Genomic DNA, 10,964 nt, shown 5'->3' on the forward strand with positions numbered 1-10,964 from the left:
ACATGTATACTGAAAAGGTCCAGGTCCCTTTAGTTTGCATGAGTTTTTGAGTAGAAATAGTCAAAAAATCGCAGGTGCAACTGGATGATATAGGTTACCATGTTAGAGTACAGCTCACTGCAAACACATGGCGATGATTCTTCTAGTTTTATTAAACCTGGATAAACCTGAGATCTAATTTTCCCTGGTGTGTGCTTATAGCTGTTCTATTTGTTCATCTGATTAGGAACGTTTCGTGTGGGCTTTCATACTTCAGGTCATCTGTTGTAGTCCAGCTAAGTCAGTTCTTTATGGTCAGATTGTGTTAAAACGAAGATTTAAGTTTAACAGAGCTTAAGACAGAGCAGTGCCTACAGTTAGCATGACACCCCCAGGGAATGTTGATGACATCAGATGCAAAGTATTACTAAATAAAAGATTTAGTCCTTTGGTCTCGTGTCTGAAATGAAACAAGAGGCAGAGTCTGTGAGTAACTTTTATTTTAGTTTTAGTTTCATGCAGAACACGACGTCATGTTTGAACAGCCAATCACACGCCTCGTACAAACCAAACAATTTTACGGCAAAAACGCTCATAAGGCAAAGAGAGAGAGGGAGGGGGGAGAACAGAGGGCAGCAAAGTCCTGGTTTAGGTCTGGTTTAGTCGCATTTTAGTCCTGTTTTAGTCCTGGTTAAGACCTGGTTTAGTTCTGTTTTAGTTGGTCCCTATTTTAATCTGCAATGGTCCTGGTATAATCATGGTCAAGTCCTGGTTCAGTCCCTGATTTAATCCTGGTTTAGAAGTGATTTAGTCCCGGTTTAGTCCTGTTTTAGTTGGTCCCTATCTGTGTTGGTCAAATCCTGGTTTAGTCCCTGATTTAATTCTATTTTAGTGCCGGTTTAGTCACATCAACTTACAGTGTTAAACATGAACTTAAAATACACAATTTGACCCAGGCTATTCAAAGTAGCAGCTGAATTCAACAAAACAGAAACTTAAATAAAGACAATTCAAACAAACAAATGGACCCAAGAATCGAAGTCCAGACCAAGTCCAGATCTAAACCAGAGGACAGTTTAACAGCTGCTCCTGAGAACAGGAACCCAGTTCAGACCAAAGTCCACAACTTAAATAACTTAATGTGAAAGACATGGTTCTGTCCTGGTTTAGTCCTGGTTTAGTCCTGGTTTAGACCTGCTTTAGTCCTGGTTTAGACCCGGTTTAGTCCTGGTTTAGTCCTGGTTTAGACCTTGTTTAGTCCTGGTTTAGTCCTGGTTTAGACCCGGTTTAGTCCTGGTTTAGTCCCGGTTTAGTCCTGGTTTAGACCTGCTTTAGTCCTGCTTTATTCCTGGTTTAGCTCTGGTCTGAGCTGGATGCTTTCTTCAAGAGTTGCCTTTAAACCACAGTAAGAGTTTGACAAAGAGTGTTATTATGTCACATGATAATAACACTGTAAACTATGAATTATGGGTAGTCTGAGTTGTCCACATGCAGGAGAGGGAGGAGCAGATCCGAGTCGCTTCAGGATCTCCTCAAATTGGCACTTTTCAAGAATCGACTAAACAAAGCTGAATTATCGCAGTAGTTTGTGTCACAAAACTAAAAGTGCAGGTGCAAAATCGGACCAGACACTTCACCTGGCGACAGGCGGCAGGGGCGGAGCTCCTCTCATCACTGCAACAAAAACAAGGCACAGATCAGAGATTAGAGATGAACCCACAACCTCCTCACTGAAAGGTAACCACTCTGTCACACTCCACTCAGAGCAGTGAGGAGTCAAACCCACAACCTCCTGGTGAGAGGGAGGAGACAGGATAACCACTCTGCCACAGTCCACACTCCACTCAGAGAATGGTTTTGTCCTGGTTCAGTCCTGCTTTAATCTTGGTTTGGTCCCTGGTTTAGTCCAGGTTTAGTCCAGGTTTAGTCCAAGTTTAGTCCAGGTTTAGTCCAGATTTTGTCCCAGGTTAGACCTAGTTTATACCCGGTTTACCTCGGTTGGCTTTGCTGGGGTAGATCTTGGTGAAGTGCCTGTATTCTTCTGGAGGAGGGAAGTCGTCCAAAGGATGAAACGAATATTTAGACTCAAAATCGTCTGAAAAAAACAAACAGATAAAAATGAAAAATGAAAATGAAATTAATTTGAGGCAAAACACACAGGAACAAACAGAAGGAACAGACACAGGATCAGGAATGAGTCCTGGTTTAGACCTGGTTCAGTCCCGGTTCAGTCCTGCTTCGGTCCTAGTTGGGTCCCGGTTTGGTCCTGGTTCTATCCTGGTTTAGTCCTGGTTCAGTCCTGGTTCAGCCCTGGTTCAGCCCTGGTTCAGTTCTGGTTCAGTTCTGGTTCAGTCCTGGTTCAGTCCTGGTTCAGTCCTGGTTCAGTCCTGGTTCAGTCCTGGTGCAGTCCTGGTTCAGTCCTGGTTCAGTCCTGGTTCAGCCCTGGTTCAGTCCTGGTTCAGTTCTGGTTGAGACTCACCGATGCGGATTCGGGGGGAGCAGGGTCCGTTGCGGTGCGGGTGGGAAGGGGGAGGGGGGGGCGGAGCTGCGGGGGTGCGTGGGGGAGGAGGGGGCTTTCCTCTAGAGGGGGGGTCAGAAGGGGCGGGGCTACCGTGAGTCCTGCCGGGCGGAGGGGGCGGAGCCTCTCTGCAGCCGGGGCGGGGCGATGACATTACCGGAGCAGGAGGAGCTGAAATACAGATATTAGAGTAGTAAATGTATGTCTGTATTTGAGCCACAGTACAAATATTTTAATTATAAGTATCAAAAGTCAGATACTAATCGAGACTAAAACTAAAATCAAAACTAGATCCACATTTTTGGCAAAAAAAAAAGTCCCATTGATAGAAATTACCCTTTCCTGAGTATCTTTAGAATGATCTTGAGCTGCATCAGAAAAAGTATAAGACACATAGACCAGTATACACCATGGACCACTATGGAACCTACGTGGACCACTGAGGGATTACACAGACACAGGCCACATGTGAATAGAATAGAAAGCAGATATTGAGCTCAAAATAAGTTCACTGTGTACTGTCTGCATCTAATTATAAAGCGTTTTATTGTCCGACAATCGGGAAATTTAAGTCAGAATTCTAGTTGTTAGCACTGTTGTTTGGACTCTGACTTGTGAAAAGCACTTATAAACTAATTTTGGTGAGTAATTAGGATGTTCAGAACGTCTAAGGTAAACAAGGAGTAACACTGGACGTCTCCAAACTGTTCAAAATGAACTAGTTCTGTTTTTTCACATTTTTAAGGTAAAAATCAGATATAGAGACTTAAATGTTCTGTTCTCATGTTTGTATGTTTATGTTGTTACGCTCCACTCTCTCACCTGCGGCTCTGGGGGGCGGTTCTCTGCTCGGAGGGGCGGGCCGGGTCGCCTGGTGGGAGGGGCTGGAGGCGGTGGGCGTTGGCCTGTTGTGGGCAGGGCTGGGTGGTGGAGGGGCAGGGCCTCGTGTGGGGGTGTGGCCTGTTGGCGAGGGGGCAGGGCGTTTGTTGAGGGAGTTTTGTCTCTGCGGCAGGTCCGGGCTGCTCTCTGCACCATTACCATGGTACTGTGGAGGAGGTGGGGCCAGGGAGCAGGGGGCGGGGTTTCCTCCTGAGGTAGGGGGGCGGGGCTTGGAGGCAGAGGGCGGGGTCGGGGGGAGGGGCTTCTCTCGGTTGTAGGCGGTGACCGGAGGAGATGGGGCGTTACCACGCCGACACTGAGGGAGAGGGGCCGAGGAGAGCGCAGGGCTGTCGACGTCATCATGGCGTTGGCTCGGGGGGCGGGGCGCAGCGGCTCGCGGCGCTCGACCCGAAGAACCGTCTGGAACCAAAAATAGGTTTTTATTAAATAACGTCCAAAGTGATGGTAAAATAAAACTTTAACATGATAAACCACAAGTTCACATCCAAACGCTAGACCTCTGCCCATTTGTGTTGTGAAATAATATAAAAACATATAATGTTATATAATGTAATAGCAACCGTCACAATTAGCGACACCCAAACACAGAAAATATCCCTAAATGAAGCTTTATATATAATGTCTGATTTTATTTTCAGGACTAAAGCATGAGTTAAATGTCAAATCATTTGAAGCCTTGTTTATGTCGCTTAAGGAGCTTAGAGTGAGGAGCTCAGTCACAGGAGGAGCCCTAGCTCCTCCACGTGGAGAAGAGCAGCTGAGCTGGCTCGGGCATCTGCTCCCGTTGCCTATATGTCCCACTAGGAGGAGGCCCTGGGAAAGACCCAAGACACACTGGAGGGACTATGTCTCAGCTGACCTGGGGACACCTTGGAGTCCCTCTGGGGGAGCTGCAGGAGGTGTCTGGGGTGCAGGAAGTATGAAAGTCCTTACTCAGACTGCTGCCTCTGTGATCTGACCCTAGATAAAGTGGCAGAAGATGGATGGCAATCCTTTTTTACATTTTCTATTTTCCCAATGTCATCTGAGTGCCGCTGAAATCATTTGCGGTCCCCAGGTTGAGAACCACTGGTCTAAACCACAGCTCTCTCTAATGTCGAGTCTATGGCCAGAACAACCCCCTCCTGTGTGGCCCTAAGCTCAGAAATGACTTTAGCTGAGGTTTAATAAACAAAGTGCACCTGCAGACGCTCGAAGTTTGGGGACTCCACCTGGAAACAGGCCTCCGATTGGTGGAGCTGAACCCGAGGGACTGGTGGCTCCACTGCCATTGGCCGCTCCTACTGTAGCTTCACCCACTTTCGGCTCTGGGGACAGAATGATTGGACAAGAGTTAGAAGAGCCCACCTCCTCGGGAGTGACATCACTCATTTCTACAGGACTCCCTAAATGTTCGGCATTTTGTGTTTATGGCCAACCTTAAAGACGGGGTATCAGTGCCTTTTTTAGCTCTCTGCCATGTTGTAACGTTGTTCCCTCATCAAAAACATGTCTGAGTGTTTTAATAATCTACATGAACCCTCCTTACGGTTAGCAGTACAAGCCTGTATAAGGGTTCGCCCACCAGCCTACGTCTCCCATGCTCACACACGACAATTACAAAAACATGATACAAAATAATAAACTACAACTTCACAAACCTGATGTGATGTGGAGACCCTTCTTTAACCTTTACCTGACTGTGATGCCGAATACTTAGGGAGTTCACTTCTACAGAGGAAGTCCCGCCTCTTTACTTTCACGTGTTAAATGAGCTCTCTGAACAAGTCTGGACAAATTAGTTTTGTTTTTTTCAGCTGGACTTCCTCTTCATGTGTTAATGTGGAAAGATGCTTTAAACTGGAACGAGTGGAATGAGGTGGATCACAAAACCATAGACTGTATAAAGAGAAGTCACCCGCAGCGCTCAGCTCCAAATGAAGCTCATCGAGGTTAGCAGTTATAGGGGACAATTCAGAGCCGAGTTCCACATCTGCAAATCCGAGTGTGTGTTTCATAGCAAGCAAAGAGCCAATCAGGTGCGAGGTTTTTATTGCTACACCACTGGGTTGTCAGGGAGCAGGCGCTTAGCAACAATGTCAATCAAACTTGTTGCTGACGCTAGCGGGGAAAGAAGGCGCCTAATTTGTCTTAATGTTCCTATCCTGATTCAAAATAGTGAAATACAAATGCCAGGATCATGTAGAGCAGGTTAATACAAACATTTTAAGACCAAAATGACAAAGTTAACAGCAGCAGTTACAGAGAAAGGGGCCACAGTTTTTTACAGAGAAATCGAACTGGAGCAAGAATCGCGCCCATGCTCAATTCTTGATCAGAACGCGGCGGCTAGTGGGTTAGCTATGCCCATTTATATATACAGTCTATGGTCATGACGAGAGGAAATATAAAAATAAAGAAATATTTGTAGATTTACGTGAGGTTTGGGCTCCGGCGGCAGCAACAGAAACAGAGACACCGTCAAAACCATCACATAAACATGCACCACATTCACAGGGACGCACAAACAGGTACCACACCACAGTCTAATGTGAGTCAAATGCAGCAGGCGTAACAGGTGTGCTGCATAAACATGTCATTAGAGAGAGAGGAGGAGACAGAGACATGAACAAGAACACCACATTCACAGGGACGCACAAACAGGTACAACACCGTCTGATGTGAGTCTAGTTTAGTCAAATACTTGAAAAATGTTGTCTTTCCATCCGTGTTATAATGCTGTTCCTCAAAAAACAAACCTGGAGTTGTGTTTTGTTTCTTTCACACATGTTTGAGTAATCCTTTATTATTAGTCTGTTTACCTCTCCAAAGCTCAAAATGCTCTGTTCCACCTTGTGACATCATGAAGTGGTAGTTTTCATGATCTACCTTTTAATTCTAGTTCAGTAGAGTTTGGCAATTCCAGGGCTGAAATTATCCAAATGATTCTAGTGAAGGTGTATGGAGCTTAAAAAACACAGTAGAGCACTTCTTGTGTTACCACATGACATCAAAAGGTGGAGCGTTGTGAGCCTAAATATGCAGGGTTTGTGTTAAACATATGTGAATGAAACAAAACACAACTCCGGGTCTGTTTGAGATGAGGAAACATTATAGCACAGATCAGAGAATAGTGTAAATATGGCCCTTTAGTGATGTTTGAAGGACATGTGCAGACGTGTTCTTAGACGGTGAGTTTGTTTATGCTCTTGGATTTTAAAAGTCTAACCTCTAACGATGATCACTTTTTATGTAATTTAGTTAAAAAAATATTCATTACATTGTCAAAAAAAAAAAAAAAAAAGAAGAGTGATATGTAGGAGTGTGCTTCCTCTGAGTCTGTCTCTGTTCCTCTCTCCACACGACTCCACTCTGGACCTGCGGCCTTCAAAACAACAAAACTCTCTCTGGGTTAAACCTGCATTTGCCCCATCCTTCAGTGTCTCTGGGTTAACCCTGTCAGGAGCAGTGGACTGGGTCAGAGCCAGGTCCTGGTCCTGCCCTGATCCAGCTCTTTCAGTTCTGACACAGTCCAATTCTCTATTTTTAGTAACTGCCAAATCATAGGTTTCAAGGACAGAACAACTTTGTATAAATAAAAGTTCAAACACTCTGAGACTTTCTGGGCGACTCATTATATCAGTTTATCTGTCCAACCAGGATATCGACTGAACCGATATTTGGAAGCCGATGTTTGATCCAGCAGATTTTTTTCAGTACCGGTATGGCATTAGTCCGTCCTTAGTTAGGAGCACTTTGCGTGAGCCTTCTCCAGATCTAAGCCAGGATCCCGTGCCCCTGATGTGAGAAGCCAGAGGACACCACCAAACCCAAGAACGTGCAAACTCCACTATTTACGAACTGAACCACAGACCTTCTGGCTCTGAGGAGACAAAGCTAACCACTCTACTACCAGGTCATATTGATACTTTGCAGCTTTCCATGTCATCAACATTCCCAGGGGGTGTGAGGACAAAAAGGGCCACTGCTCTGTCTGAAGCTCTGTTAGACTTTAATCTGAGCTTTGTTTTAACACAATCTGACCATAAAGAACTGACTTATCTCAACTACAATAGGTGAGCTGATTTGTGCTGTTAAACAACCCTCTCAAATAGCATTACAGTCACAAGCTAGCTAGCATTAGCCAGTTAGTCACTTTCACCCTTTTGTGTGAAATCAGACTTCTAAACAGGACCATGAACACTCACATTGATCACAGGCTCCTCAAAATGGCTCTTTAAATCCAGTTTGTATTTTTTCTTGAGTTTTCAGTCTATCTAAAAACTTATCAGGTTGTTTGCTAATGTGTGCATTGTGTCACTATGGTAACTGCTGAACATCCCACCATAAACATCCAAGGCTCAACATCTAAAAGGCTCTAATCTGAGGCTGCAGGTCCAGAGCAGAGTGTCAGAGCTTCTATGTGAGATCTTACTGTCTGTGGAGACGGGGCTGTTAGTGGAGGAGGTCCGCTGCGCCCCCTGCTGGAGATACTGGTACAAACGGAAGTACGGGTGCTCGGAGGGCGGGGGCTTACTGTCCAGCGGGCTGTGTGCGAGGGGCGGAGTCTGTGCCGGGGATGGAGTCTGCAGCGTGGGGGGGCGGGACTGGTGGAGTTGTGGCGCGCTCCTGTCGTTGACCTCGGTGACCTTTCGCAGTCTGGTGCCTCTGCAGATGTCGGACAGAAGCGCTCCACGGTCAGCGCCGACTGTGGGAGGGCATCTGGAGGACTGAGCCAAAAGAGATTACAGATTACACGACAGTCATGTGCAATACTGTTCATCTGTCATCACAATCTAGAACAGTGTTGTGATGATACTAAGGAATACACTCGATACTCGATACCGATACCACAATGATAATAAAAACACTCTTTCATTTATCGTGACATTCCATGACGATACATTCTAAAAATAACCCGCAATAGCCGAAATCCGCAAAGTAGTCTGCTTTAGTTTTTACAATTATTATATATGTTTTAAAGCTGTAAAACCCCTCACCACACACTTAACAAACTTTTCTCAGACAGGCATTAACATTTTCTCACATTTGTCTCTTGTTTAATTAATTAATAATGACTCATGCGTATTTCACAGTTCTTCTGACTCTGGCGCCACTCCGCTGTAGTGTCGGTCAAACATTTATGTAAATTTGTCTGAACGCATTCTGTACTGTGCAGGAGATATGGCACGGAGGAGACTGATTGACAATGGTCTACAGTCCCTTAGCCAATCAGGACGCAGAACACAATGCACATTCATACGCTGTAAAAAAGCATGTAAATTTGCACTAAAAAAACAGTTAAACCGCCAAAGATGAACTGCGATATAGCAAGGGACCACTATATTCCCATGTGGCCTTATATTTGTGTAATCCCTCAGTGGTCCAGGTAGGTCCATTTTGGTCCATTGGCGTGTACTAGTCTATGTGTCTTATAACAGCTCAAAAGCATTCTAAAGCTATTCAAGAAAGGTTCATTTCTGTTCTTTCAATGGGACTTTTTTTTAGTATACCTGCAACCTGATTTTCCATACTTTTGACGACCTTACTGAATCTATATTTTGATAATCTGCCCCCCTTTACTTTATATGCAGTAAACAAATTTAAATAACTTGTGAGCTAAATAAACCTGAAGCTGATATTTTATTATTATTGGAGTTATACTTATTTTTTCAGTAAACTCATGAGCTGTGGAGACTCCTGTGATTGTGATGAGAGCAGAGACAGATGCAGAGACAGGTGAGTTTACCTGACTGAGGGCCGGGGGAGGTGGGGGGCCCCCTGGTGGAGGAGGAGGGACAGGCATCGTGCTGCTGTGGGCTCACACACCTGTAACAAAACGCAGAAGATTGGACTGGACTTTACAGATATATGTGTGTTCACGCTCTGTAATTGTGATGTATGTATGTGTGTGTGCTCTGCAATTGTGATATGTGTGTGTTGTTGTGTATGATGTGTGACATTGTGTGTGTATGTGTGATGTGTGTGCACGCTCTGTAATTGTGATATGAGTGTGTGATGTGTGTGATGTTATGTGTTTGTGTGCACTCTGTAATTGTGTGTAGCAATTAGCAATCTGTTGTAACTGTTTTATTACTAGTTACCAAACTCAAAATTCTACATGTACTGTAAGGTGAAATTATTACAAGAGATCACTGATTGTTCCTTTGTATTTTCTCTTGCAGTTTCACTCTGCATTCTTAAAGCTGGAAACTACAATTGTGTCATCATTGAATCAGACTTTAGTTCGCTGTCACGGTCGAACTGCAAACGTTTCTGCAAGGACAGTACAGTACATGTGTGATGTTGTGTGACAAATGTGTTTAGAAATCAGGGAAAGCATTTTTTTTTTATTTTTTTTTTTTAGCTTTTTATGAGCTTAATGTCTCTGTACTTTGTCCCTTCAAATCAAGACTCACCTCAAGTTGGAATGAGATTTAGTCTGCGTTCTCACACTTGTACTTGTTTGGTCCCTGTTTGAGGTCATTTTAGTCCAGGTTTAGTTGTGAGTTTAGTCCCAGTTTTAGTCCCCATTGCTGTTTATGCAAGAGCAAACGTGTTAGGGGCGGTCTGCAGATAAGTGGGTCTCATCTGTGACGTATTTACCTATGCATTACATTTATCCACTGAGATAAAAGAGCTAAAGCCACTGGATGAGTGATATTTGCTTCTGTTACAAAATGTAAAGCCAAACAAGGTTTCACAGTCCGCAGCGGATGTCTCGGGCCTATTATGACGTCGTTACATCATCATTCACTTTCTACATCACAATAACCTTTAATGTATTATTATAACATTCTAGATTTACTATGGAGCTCAAAATGTTCTCACGAAAAGACGCTGTATAATTGAAACAAAGGATTATAAAAGGAAAAGGCACGAGCCAGGGCTATTATCCCAACATAACGGTGCTGCTATAATACCCCAGCGGGTATTTTAAGCCACATTTTGGACTTTTCTGCAGGATTACGGGTCGACTGCAAACACAGGGACACACAGAGACAACAGTACACGGGTTTGGTTCATGCTCGGCCCAAAAGGACAGACTTTTGCGCTGTGGCAGGTGTCTGTGGCAGGTGCAGCGCTGGGATAATGGCACTGACGCTTGTTGTTAGCATCTTTAGCTTAGCACCGCTTTGAGCTCACAGTCCAGGTCCGTTTTTATAAAGAAAAGACCCGTGCACACTCACCGACGAGCTTCACCGGGCCCGCGGTCGTTAACTCATGTTTACAGTCGGTACTCAGCGCCGTCACGCCTCTTTTTAATGTTTTCTTTTAATAATTTCTTTCGGATATTTCCAGCGGATTGGACGGTCCCGTTAACCGCCGCTCAGCACTGATTTCTCACCCGATCACGTGATTCACTAATTTCTATATTATTTTAATGTTGTATTTGAAAATGTAACAAATACATGCCTAAAGGTTTAATAAATAAGTTTAAAGCCGCTTAATTTAAGTTAGTTATACTTACAATATTGTTTCCTATTTTCAAGAACGCAATTTTATAGATAATTGATAAATAACATTTTGTTTGTTTTTAATCATATGCTGTTGTAATATTAATGAAAAAAAATGTATAAAATAAAGG

At 44.1% G+C, this 10,964-nt stretch overlaps 1 protein-coding gene across 2 annotated transcripts; it reads right to left on the minus strand.

Moving 5' to 3' along the window:
• Positions 1-462: 462 nt before the first annotated feature.
• On the minus strand, positions 463-10,714 carry LOC117374388 (WAS/WASL-interacting protein family member 2-like). Of its 2 annotated transcripts, none has more exons than XM_055223424.1 (8): positions 10,567-10,714; positions 9,126-9,205; positions 7,914-8,106; positions 4,579-4,704; positions 3,320-3,796; positions 2,459-2,668; positions 1,973-2,074; positions 463-1,653 (listed from the first exon to the last, which is right to left on the minus strand). In XM_055223424.1, the coding sequence occupies exons 2-8, from the start codon at positions 9,180-9,182 to the stop codon at positions 1,613-1,615; spliced, it is 1,206 nt and encodes a 401-aa protein (XP_055079399.1). In that variant the 5' UTR covers positions 9,183-9,205; positions 10,567-10,714; the 3' UTR covers positions 463-1,612. The 2 variants fall into 2 exon arrangements, with proteins under 2 accessions (XP_055079399.1, XP_033826376.1); XM_033970485.2 differs by having other exon boundaries at positions 464-1,653; positions 7,812-8,106.
• Positions 10,715-10,964: the final 250 nt, after the last annotated feature.

Source organism: Periophthalmus magnuspinnatus, chromosome 8 (genome assembly GCF_009829125.3).
Source record: "Periophthalmus magnuspinnatus isolate fPerMag1 chromosome 8, fPerMag1.2.pri, whole genome shotgun sequence".
NCBI classification, from domain to species: domain Eukaryota; kingdom Metazoa; phylum Chordata; class Actinopteri; order Gobiiformes; family Gobiidae; genus Periophthalmus; species Periophthalmus magnuspinnatus.